The sequence below is a fragment of the Myotis daubentonii genome, chromosome Y (genome assembly GCF_963259705.1).
Source record: "Myotis daubentonii chromosome Y, mMyoDau2.1, whole genome shotgun sequence".
In the NCBI taxonomy this organism is placed as follows: Eukaryota; Metazoa; Chordata; class Mammalia; order Chiroptera; family Vespertilionidae; genus Myotis; species Myotis daubentonii.
This window is the reverse complement of record NC_081862.1, coordinates 16884357-16896814: the sequence shown is the minus strand read 5'-3', so window position 1 is coordinate 16896814 and position 12458 is coordinate 16884357. Positions and strand designations below refer to the sequence as shown.

At 44.2% G+C, this 12458-nt stretch overlaps 1 protein-coding gene across 1 annotated transcript in view; it reads left to right on the top strand.

Moving 5' to 3' along the window:
- Window positions 1-12458, top strand: part of LOC132225556 (probable ubiquitin carboxyl-terminal hydrolase FAF-X) — a 273762-nt gene that overhangs the window by 133497 nt on the left and 127807 nt on the right. Inside the window, 4 exon segments of the mRNA XM_059680650.1 lie at window positions 1758-1969; window positions 4801-5041; window positions 5369-5518; window positions 6492-6612. Coding sequence (XP_059536633.1) covers window positions 1758-1969; window positions 4801-5041; window positions 5369-5518; window positions 6492-6612 — 724 coding nt within the window.

Here is a 12458-nt window from a genome sequence, read left to right as displayed (position 1 = left end):
TCTGAGTTCTGACTTCTAAGTTCTGTGTCCTGCTGTCTTGTTACATCTGTATTTATACCAGTTGATTCCAATCCTATCAGTCTCTATTCCAAAGGTTAGGGTGTTTCTTATCTCCATTCCAGGGAGTAAAGATTATGTAGCTTAAGCATGATTGTTCGTAGTTAAAGTGATTAATTACCCGCCTGGCACTTAGTTAAGGAGTTTCATCCCCTCCCTGACTTCAGGGAAAAATTCCTACCTGGGGAAACAACCTTTCTAGGAGAGGCATCCCCTCCCTGACTTCAGGGAAAAATTCCTACCTGGGGAAACAACCTTTCTCGGAGAGGTGACCTTGGTTAAAACACACAGTGCTAAGGGGAGCAAACATATTAAGAACAGTATGCCATATATACCAGGTCCCTTGAAACAGCAAGGATGGATCGGGTCCCGGCATGTCTGTCCGCACCTACTCCCACCTCAGCATCTGCAGTAGCCCCACGGAGGTGATCTTGTCACTGCACTGGCCTTCACAGGAACAGGGCATCACCACTCCGCCCTCTCATTGTCATCTCACAGGCGCCCACCCTTAGTACCCAGAACATCCAGACACTGTCCGAAGGATGTGTGCATGCCGAACTATTGCAGGCGCGAGTGGGTGACCGCGCCCTCGGGGAAGTTCGCATGCCAGGCAGGGAGGAGAAGATGTGTGCACTGGAGGCCTGAGGCTTCGCAGACCCGCAGATCCCATTGGCATGCCCAGGAGGACATCAGTCTGGCCCACCACAGTGGCTGTCCCTGCAATCGCACACCTGGGCCAGGAGGCAGGCCCTGCTGGGTGTTGCCTGTGGGCGAGTTTGCCTGCTCCCCAGGTTGCCCTGGCAACGGCCAAGCAGGCCCTGCTGTCTGCTGTCAAGCTGTGTTGCCGCCCTTCTCTCCCAGGGTGGTAATGGTCCCAGAGACCCAGGCTGCTTGGTGCCTGCATATGCAAATTAACCCAGTTAAGATGCATACTCCTAATTGGCTGGTGGGCATCGTGGAGGTACAGTTAATTTGCATCTTTCTCTTTTATTAGTGTAGATTATGTAAACTGATGTAAGAACTGAAAACCAGCTTTTCTCTGCTCAGTCTCCCCTATTTCCTTTTTCTTCCCCAAACCTCTTAGAAGGTCAGTCCTGAAACATCTTTAAAGCCCTAGGATTCTAAATATCCTATTTCAAAAAAGCCTAGGTGGCATCACGCCCTCAGTGACTTCATCACAAGATGGCTTCCACAAGATGGCCAGCAGTGCAGGGCATTTGGGGGCAAGATCAGGCTAGCAGGGGAGGGCAGTTGGGGGGTGATCAGGCTGGCAGGCAGAAGCATTTAGGAGCCAGCAATCCCAGATTGGAGAGGGTGCAGGCTGGGCTGAGCGACACTCCCGCCCCTCTCCCCCCATGCACAAATTTGTGCACCGGGCTTCTAGTAGTTTAATAAACACTGATCTAGTTAGATAATTAATAAAGATTTGCAGAAATTGCTGGCATTGACAAGATAATGTTATATTGGGTCAGCCAAAAAATTGTTTTATTTTAACACTTAGTCCAGAAGGTTTTGGTTTAGTTTTGAAAAATAAATGCTTTTTTGTTATCAGGTTCTTTTTGTGTCTTATTGCTTGATAAAATATAATATGATTGAGAATTACCTATTAGTTGACATTTTTCTATCTTTAATTAGGTCAGCATAACTGATTTTTAAGTTGCAAAACATCTTGACTTGTCTATTTCCCCTATTGCTTACAGGTTGTTATACATGAAGACTTCATTCAGTCTTGCTTTGATCGTTTGAAAGCTTCATATGATACACTATGTGTGTTGGATGGTGATAAAGACAGTGTTAATTGTGCAAAACAGGAAGCTATTCGAATGGTTCGCGTTTTAACTGTTTTAAAGGAATACATAAATGAATGTGATAGTGATTATCATGAGGAAAGAACAATTCTACCTATGTCAAGGTTTGTCAGATATTGACCCACCAGTGTTAACTTGCAATTATTTTTTATTTTCTTAGCTAGTTATTTAGGAAAGTAATGACAAACAGGTTGAAAGGATAGAAAAAAAATTATTTTTTTGTTAAACCTCACTTGAGGATATTTTTCCATTAATTTTTAAAGGTAGTGAAAGGGAGGGGGAGAGAGAGAGAAAGAAAAATATCCATGTGCCTCACATCGATGGGTTACCTCCCGCACGTGCTCCGACCAGATGGGGCTGGAGCCTACAATTGAGGTACATACCCTTGTCCAGAATTGAACCTGTGACCTGTCAGTCTGAAGGCCGAGGCTCCATCCACTGAGCAAAAGTAGCTAGGGCCAGAAAAGTTTTTTATTTCTGGATTTCAATAACCTGTCTTAAAAATATCATTTGCATCTTACATATAATTTATTTTTAAGTATACGGTCTTGAGGTATATTTTGGTGAGGCATTCTCACTTATCAAGTATAGTTTTTCTCTTTATTGTTTCAATCTTTATCACCAATTAAATGTGGCTCTTGTCTCCTCCTTGGATTGTGTCTTCAGGCATTTAGAATGGTCCAGTGTTTGACATACCCTTTGAGGTGATTCTAAAATAGAACCTAACCAAAACTAGGTTTTCCTGAACCCTGATTATAGAATTGTTTACCTTTTTACCAAGAAGTTTCGGAAAGCACTGTTATCTGCTTGTGTCTTGTGCCCAGGACAGTTCATGCTATGAGACCTAATGTACTTAAGAAGTTGTCTTACATAAAAATTACATGTTAGCTCTGGCATGTTAGTTCAGTTGGTTAGAGTATCATCCCATTAAGCCAAAGTTACGTTTAGATCTCCAGTCAAGGAACTTACAAAAATCAATCAATGAGTGCATAAATAGTGGGAAAACAGATTGATGTTTCTCTTCTCATTCCCTTCCCCTCTCTCTTTAAAATCAGTCAGTAAATTTTTAAAAAGAAACAAAAAACATCTAATAGGCCTTTCGTGGAGACATGTGCTAAATGTGTTAACAGGATCAAGCTTTTTTTATAGAGAAGCAGAAAATCATTGTGAAAGTGGTGAAGTAAGCAGTCAGAACCTAATTATTTTTTAAATCAAGCTTTTTTCAGTAAAACTGCTAAAAGGTTTGTTCTATTTTTTTAAAACAGTGTGACACTATTATTATGTAGTTGATATGATTTTTATTTTCATGTTATTTATTCATGCTGTTAAAAATAAAAATTTAAAAGTTGCTTATCCTGTTCTGGCTGGGCGGTTTTGTTGGTTGGAGCCTCTTGTATACCAAAAAGGTTGCAGTTTCTATTCTAGTCATCGAACCTAGCATGCAGGTTCAATCTCCAGTTGAGTGTATATGGGAAGGATGTTTCCGTTACATCAGTATTTCTCTTCTCCTTCGTCTCTCTAAAAATCAATGAAAACATATCCTTCGGTGAGGATTACAAAAAAAAAAGCTATCCAGTTACCCAGTAATTTTTTACAAGGAATATTTGTAAATTGTTCTTGCAAAAATTTCTTTAAATTTAGAAATTAGAAATTTACTAACTCATATTTTAGTAAAATAAATTATATACAAATTGTGATATAATTCATATCATTATAAATTAAGTAAATAACAAACTAAATTATTTTATAATAGTTTAAGTGGCATGTCTGGTTTTTGAAAAGTTTCTAGAATAACTTACCAGATTTTATGAAATTATAATTTTAAAAATAAAAAATATAAAATCTTGAATATGATTTATATTTACACCCTATTTTATCTGTAAGAAGAGAATATGCAGTGATAAATATTTTTAGATGAATTTTGTTTTCAAAAATTTTTCCAGCCTCCCTGTTAGGCTCATTGGATAGAGCAGGGGTGGGCAAACTTTTTGACTCGAGGGCCACAATGGGTTCTTAAACTGGACCGGAGGGAGAGTGTCAGCCTGCAGACTAAAGGACGGGTCCCAGGTTGGATTCCCATCAAGGGCACATGCCCAGTTTTCAGAGTCCCCACAATAGGGGGCGTGCAGGAGGCACCCAATCGATGACCCTTTCGGTTCATTGATGTTTCTGTTTCCCTCTCCCTTCCTTCCTGAAATCAATAAAAAATATTTTTTTAAATAGAATTTTTACAGGTTTTAGCAGAAACATTTTACCATATTTATTGATGCTTCCTAGCTGAAGCTATCTCTTTCAAAAATAATCTAGTGAATTGAGCTGTGTAGCTTATAATTAACTAGAGGCCCGGTGCATGAATTTGTGCACTAGTGAGGTCCCTCTGCCTGTCCTGTGGGATTGGGCAGAAACCTGCTCTCTGACATCCCCCAAGGGGTCCGAGATTGCAAGAGGGCACAGGCCAGGTCTAGGGACCCCATTGGTGCACTATCAGGGCGGGGAGAGACACAGGAGGTTGGCCAGCCAGGAAGGGACCACAGGAGGGCTCCAGGGCGTGTCCAGCCCATCTCAGTCCTGATCGGCTGGACCCCAGCAGCAAGCTAACCTCCCAGTTGGAGCATCTACCGTTCCCCCTGGTGGTCAGTGCACATCATAGTGATCAGTTGACTGTCCCCTAGTGGTCAGTGCACGTCATAGCGAATGGTTGTGCAGCCTTAGTATATGATTAGCATATTATGCTTTGATTGGTTGAATGGACAACAAGACACTTAGCAGATTAGGCTTTTATTATATAGGTTAATATATTACATCTATTATAAATATAAATCTATTTAATTACATCTTTTTCTTATTAAGAAAATAATAAATTGTCATGTTTATGTTCTTGACAATCTTCAAAAGTTGATTATGTGTGTTTTTTTAAATTACTTCTTTTTTTCAGAGCATTTCGCGGTAAACACCTCTCTCTGATTGTTCGATTTCCAAACCATGGTAGAGAGGTTGATGACTTGGACATATGGTCTCATACAAATGATACAGTTGGTTCAGTACGACGATGTATTCTCAATCGTATAAAAGCAAATATAGCTCACACAAAAATTGAACTTTTTGTGGGTGGTTGTCTGATAGATTCTGAAGATGACGGAAAACTAATTGGACAATTAAACTTAAAAGATAAATCAGTAAGTACACATAATTTTCAAATTTTCTCCAAATATTAAACATAGGTGTTTTTTATTGATTGTATAAATGTTTTTTGAGCTATCTGTGTTATGTAGTCTAACAGTATGTTATGTGCTTTGGTTATAGACCTGATTGAGAAAGGTATCATGACACTGGTATGGTAGACGAAATAAACTACTACATGGTATATATTGGATACTACTTTTAAAGTGTGTATTTCTAAAATTAAAGCATGAAATATTTTTAGTCTTGTTATATCCAGTTGCTGTACTTTGTGAAAGTGTTTTCCTATGTCTTTGCTACTAATATGTACTTTCACTATTCAGATAATTACAGCCAAACTTTCTCAGGTAAGTTCCAATATGCCTTCAAGCCCTGATAGTTCTTCTGATTCCTCAACTGGATCTCCTGGAAACTGGTGTAATCAGTACAATGATAGTCCCAGTCCAGAAATGGAAAATTGTTTGCCTGGAGTGGTAAGTAGCTATTATATGCAAAACATTACACTCTTCTTAAAAAAACAAAGAAATGTGTAGGAGTTTCTGAGTTTATATGTTTCACAAGTGGTCAAATGCCAAATAAATATAGTTACCTATTACCTTTTGGGTGGATTTTTTAATTGGAAATAAAATTATACACATATATTAGTAGTATGTTTGCAAAGAATTAATCAATTATAGTTAAACTGTAATACTACCAAATATATACCCCCAGATAATACTACTATGAGTCTTTCTTTAAAACTGTTTTTGCTTTTTGTTTTTGTGAAGTAGTTAATTTAATTGCTGATAAGTAGCTCACTTAAAAGACACATCTTTAGTATATTCCATAATTACAAAAACTCAGGAGAAAGGGATGAAGCTTCAGACTGACCCACATTTTAACCAGTCCTTCCCAAACTTTTTCTCTTTTTAATCAACTTATAACTTTTTAAGAAAATACACAATTTGCTATCTTTCCTAGATTCTTAATGTATAACTAAAGAAACAACTCCTATCTTTCTTAGGTTTCCTATTTTTCTAGTTACCCTTAAGAATTATTATAGCTGTAAATAAAACCAGCCACTTCAATTTCAGAGGAATTTGGGTTCCTACAACTGTTGGATTAGGATTTTTACCAGCAATAGTTATCCCTGACAAAATGAAGTGCTTTTTATAGTAAGCAGTTTCTGAGTTCCATATTTTATAAAATAACAGAATGCCTCTCACAAAGAAACCACTCAAAGTGGCTTAGAAATCCTAATAAATGGTTAAGTTTGTATCATGAAGGATCATTGCATTTGTGAAAATGAAAAGATGTGAGGGAAACAAATTTTCAGGGAGTAAAAAATGGCATAGGCAAAGATGTGAATGACAAGTAAGAAACAGGGACAGAGAATAGGTTAATTTGAGTAAAACACTTTTTTTATATAATTGATGCCTAAAACATTTTTTTTATTCCATATTTCAGATAATGTCACAGCATCCCAGATACATCTCTTTTCTTTGGCAAGTTGCAGACTTAGGTAGCAAATTGAAAATGCCACCACTTAGAAATGGAGCAAGACTACTTATGAAACTGATGCCACCAGGTAAGAAAAATGCCTGGATTCGCTTAAATATTGCTTAACATATTTTTATGCGAAGTTTAGATATTATACACTTATTTAGTTTAGTGTAGATGAAAATGTATTTCTTACATACTTTTGCATCATTTTTTTCTGATCATCTAACAATTTTTGCTTAAATTTGAATTATTTACATTTTTAAGACTCTAAATATCTATACTAATAAAAGGGTAACATGCTAATTAGGCAGATGTCTTCCAGACATCCATCTGGACAAAGCCACAGTGGCTGCTCAGTCAGCCCTGGGCTGAGGCAGCTGCGAAGCCTGGGGTAGGTAGGATAGGATACGATAGGAGGGGATAAGGAAGGAGAGGAAGATGAGGCAGGCATGCATGTGGACAGGCCCGAGAGGAGAAACAGAAATACTGAAACGGAACAAGAAAAAGACAGGAATGGAAAAGGGAAGGAAACGCAGGGCTGCACATGGGGGGCAGAGAGGTGTGCCTGGTGAGGGGCAAGGCATAGGCAGCACGGAGTGGGAGCCCTGCCCAGACTGGGAGGAGGGCGGTGGCCCTCGGCGCAGTAGAGAGATGCCCAAGGATCCCAGGATAGAGGGGCAGATAGTCCGAGGTCTTCTTAATGGAGGCGTTCCTGCTCCGCTCCTGCCCTCGGCCCCCCTGGTTGGGAGGGGAGGTGCAGTTTCGGTGGGGTGGAGTTGGACACTAAGGAGGGTACCCCCTTCTCCCCAGAGTGCTGGGCCCCAAACAGAGTGGCCAAGATTAGGTTGGTGGCGCGATAAATGTAGTTTGTTGACTAGAAGTTGGGGCATCCCGGGCAGGGAATGGGAGGAGGATGGCAGCGGCGAGGCCGGAGAAGTGGGGGACAACAAAGGCTGAGGTTTTAGGCTTGGGAAGGGTCCCCTTCAGCTCTGATTGCAGGCTCGGCCCTGCCCGGGAGCCTCCTGGCTCAGGCCCATCCTAGGCTGCTCAGGGCCCACACGCAAACTACCTTGGAGTGACCTGGGTGGCGATGATGTTCCCAGGACCCAAGCTGCTAGGCGCCTACATATGCAAATTAACTGCCATCTTTGTTGGTTAATTTGCATAGTTGCTCTGATTGGCTGGTGGGTGTAGCGGTGTGACATCAATTTGCATGTTTGTCTATTATTAGGTAAGATGGGATTTTTAAATAGTTAACATACATAAAATTTTTCATTGACTTTTAGCTTTTTTATTGTAACGTTTTCATTTTATTCTTCCTTTAGTTTTGTTTTCATTTTGCGGACACTTTACAGTGTTTTTGTTGTAATAGTGTGTGTGTGTGTGTGTGTATAATTTTTTTTTTTTTTTTTTTTTTTACAGAGAGGAAGGGAGAGGGATAGAGAGTTAGAAACATTGATGAGAGAGAAACATCGATCAGCTGCCTCCTGCACACCCCCAACTGGGGATGTGCCTGCAACCAAGGTACATGCCCTTGACCAGAATCGAACCTGGGCCCTTCAGTTCACAGACTGACGCTCTATCCACTGAGCCAAACCAATTAGGGCTGTAATAGTATATTTTTGTGTACACCTAAAACTTATTGTTGTTACTGAGCTAGTCATAAAATTACAGAAAAGTAGGAAATGCAATACAATGAACTTTTCTTCCTTAAATCAAATGAGAATAATTTGTTTCTTTGCTGTTCTCTCATCCCCCACAATGTTCATGTGTATTTTCTTCAAACTAAAATATTCTTCTATATGACAACTAGGGGCCTGGTGCACGAAATTCATGCACTGGAGAAGGGGGGACGGTCCCTCAGCCCAGCATGCCCCCTCTCACATACTGGGAGCCCTTAGGGGATGTCCTACTGATGCTTAGGCCTGCTCCCTGCTCCCCTTGGGGAGCAGGCCTAAGTGGCAGTCTGGCCTCCCTTTGTGGGAGGCGACTGGGCTGATCAGGGGAAGGCACCAGCCCCATCACCCCGCTGCTGCAACCACTGCCAGTCAATGCAGCCACCAAGGTGTTTTCATCAACACGGACTCCAGTCCCTTCACCATGAAAAAATGACAACTTTGTTTAGGCATTTTCAAGATGTGTCTTTCATAGGATATGACATTTCTTTATTATTTTTTTTATCCTCACCTGAGGATATGTTTCCATTGATTTTTAGAGAATGTGGAAGAGAAAGGGAAAGACAGAGAAACATCAAAGTGTGAAGAACACTTTGATTGGTTGCCTCCTGCAAGAGCGCTCACCTGGGCCCCAGCCAGGGAAGAGCCTGAAACCTAGGGACATGCCATTGGTCAGAACTGAACCCAGACCCTGTGGTAGACAGGCCAAGGCATTATCTACTGAGCCAAACTGGCTAGGGAAGGATATGATATTTCTTAGCCTCTCCAGCAGCAGACCTTGTTTTTTTCTCCAGAAGTGAGGTGGAAAAACCCTACATCACCTTCTTGGATTCTTATTACCCAAGTTACTAAGAATATTACCAGTGGCATACAGGGAGCTTAGCCAATAAGCGGTCAGAAATGGTGTTTTCTCTGTAGTTCACACCGATCCCCGGCTCTGCCCCTGCCCAGGCCTCTGGCCGGGGCATTTCCTGGGCAGGAGACCCCCAGCCCACTCCAATCACAGGCTCTTCCCCTGACCAATCCTCAGGCCTCTGGGCGGGGGCCTGAGCAGGGCACCCCCAGCCCCGTGCAACCGCAGGCTCTGCTTCTGCCCAGGCCAGAGGGGCGTTAGGCCTGGGCAGGGAACTCCCAGGCCGATCCGATCACAGGCTCTGCCCATGCCCAGGCTCAGACCTCTGGGCAGGGCATTAGGCCTGGGCAGGGGACCCCCAGCCCACTCCAATGTACCGCTCCGCCCCTGCCCAGGCTCAGGCCTCTGGCCAGGGTGTTAGGTCTCTGCAGGGAACCCCCAGCCCTGTGTGATCGCTGGCTCCAGCCCTGCCCAAGCCTCAGGCTTCTGTCTGGGGTGATCGCCGGCTCTACCTCCTTGGTGGCATCTGGCGCTGCCCACCGCCTCCCCATTCCTGGATCTGCGGCCCGTATCCCGCGGGCGGTGTCTGGCGCTGCCTGCCCCACCTTCAGTATGCAAATTTAACAGCCACCTTTGTTGGGTTGGTTTGCATAATCTTCTGATTGGCTGGTGGGTGTAGCAAAGGTATGGTCAATTAGCATCTTTGTCTTTTATAAGTGTAGATAATTTACACATCTAAACTGAAAAATTAACATTGACAAATATTTATCATTTAATTGACTGACTGACTGCCTTTCCCATTTACCGCCATTCCCATATACCTGCATTCAAGTTCCTCAGTTTCTTCAGTAAATTTTTATAGCCACCAACAGGTATGAGGAATGGCTGTTACCCCCTATCACCCTGAGGGCTTCTTCACCTCCCTCTGCTCCTGAGGGCTGAGTAGGGCCGGTACTGTCAGCATGTGGGAGCAGCAGTGGTAGTAGCAGGGCTGCAGGCAGACAGGAGACTGGACCCCTCAGACGGGAGGTCCCAGGCAGGGGCGGGGGCGGGGGCGCGGGCGCAGAGGATGAGCTGGGCCCCACCCATGTGCCCACTGCAGTCTCGTGGCTCACGAGGAGAAAGAACAAATCCTTGTGAATAAGAAATTTTGAACTGATAGACCTATTTGGTATCCTTGAAAATACATGGGAAACTTTGCCATATAAAGAAATGACAGTTATATAACATTTGTATGCACATTATTAAAGTGGATGTTCTAGAGATTATATAAAAACTAGGGGCCCGGTGCACGAAATTCTTGCACTGGGTGTGTGTGTGTGCGGGGGGGAGTGTCCCTCAGCCCAGCCTGCCCCCTCTCACATACTGGGAGCCCTCAGGCGTTGACCCCCATCACCCTCCAATCGCAGGATCGGCCCCTTGCCCAGGCCTGACGCCTCTGGCCTAGGCATCCGGCCCGGGCAGCGGGGACCTGCAGTGGCAGCGGGGGGCGCCGCGATTTTGTGGGCTCCGCCCCTGCCCCTGCAGGATGCCTCTGGCTGAGGCGTCCGGCCCGGGCAGCGGGGACCCGCAGCTGCAGCGGCCCCACGATCGTGGGCTTCGCTTTAGGCCCAGGCAAGGGGCCCCTAGCTCCTGGGACTGCCAGCTTCAACCGTGCCCAGCTCCCATCGCTGGCTCCACCCCTACTTCCTGCTATCACTGGCCAGGGCGGAAAAGGCACCTGATTCTCCGATCATGGCTGGGGGGCCCTGGGCCGCCTTTGCCCTGCCCCCCAGCTCTTAGCTCCCCCCTGGGTTTCCGATCACTGTCAGTGGCAGGGGGCTTCTTCCTGCTTTCCCTTTCGCCTCCCTGCATTGTGCCTACATATGCAAATTAACCGCCATCTTGTTGACAGGTAACTGCCAATCTTAGTTGGCAGTTAATTTGCATATAGCCCTGATTAGCCAATGAAAAGGGTATCGTTGTACGCCAATTACCATTTTTCTCTTTTATTAGTGTTGATCTCTCTAAGAGTCTACAGAGTTCTTAAGTAATTTCATTTGTAATTCTAATTTTTATGTTAAAATGTTACAGATAAGCAAATTCCTTTCTTCAGTTGCATTATACCAGGCATATAAAACATGTACTCTAAGATTTTTTTTGTCATTTAAAGACAGTCATTGTATGCAGCAGTAAAAAATCAGAATCTCTTACCATTTGAGACAACATGGAGGCACCTGGAGAATATCATGCTAAATAAAATAAGTCAGCCAGAGAAAGACACTTAAGTATCCCCTGATCTCACTAATATGTGGAATCTAATTAACAGAATAAACTGATTAATGGAGTGAATCCAGAGACAGAGAAGCATAGAACAAAGTGCAGAATCTTGGAAGAAAGGCAGGTGGTTGCAATCAACCAAGGACCTTTTGTGCATATCTGCATGGCTAATGGACACAGACAATGGGATTGTGATGATCTGGGGCAATGTGTGGGTGTGGTCTGGATGGAGTCAGTGGGGGTAAAAGAGGACATATGTAATACTTTCAACAATAGAGAATTATTTAAAAACTAGAGGCTCAGTGCACGAATTCGTGTACCGTGAAAGAAACCATCGGCCATGAGACTGTGGGGTGGACACAGATGTGGGACCATCGCTGGTAGTGGGTGCGAGAGGCGGCTCCTGGCCCCCATCACCCCTCAGGAGCAGGGGCAAGTGGATAAGTCCTGAGCGGCGATCAGGGCTGGCAGCCACTTCTCACAAGTGCTGACGGCACTGAGCTATCGGGGCCGGTGCCAGGCACCAGCAGCGGGTGCCAGCACCATGCGGGACCAAGAATTTTCAGTAACGACTAGAAGCTCACCCTAGTCCCCTGTCTGCCTGCAGCCCCATTTCTGCTGCCGCCACTTGCACCCGCAGATGGCGTCAAGCGATGGGATCTGCACCAGCAGCAGGTGTGAGCAGCAGCTACTGACCTAGTCACCCCTTAGGGGCAGAGGGAGGTGGAGAAGCCCTCAGGGGTGATCAGGGCTGGCAGCCACTGCTTGCACCCACTGACGGTGCCAAGCGATTGGGACCAGCGCCAGGTGCCGGCAGGAGGTGTGAGTTGCAGCTCCAGTGCCGGCAGCAGATGCGAGCACCAGTTGGGACCACAGGACGCGGGAGCAAAGAATTTTTAGTAACCACCACAGGCTCGCCCCAATTACAGCAACCTACACCCCACCTGTGTCTGGTACCTTGGCTCACCTGCCCCACCATTCCACCGTGGCTGACGCCCTTGTGTTCTATGATCTGCCTCCTGATGATGACACCTGCCATGTTCCCCGCATGCCCCTGGTGGTTTGGTTATTCTGCTGTTTGGTTCAGTTGCATAGTAGGATTTTATATATATAGATATCTGTTTACACAAAAATCATGCATCT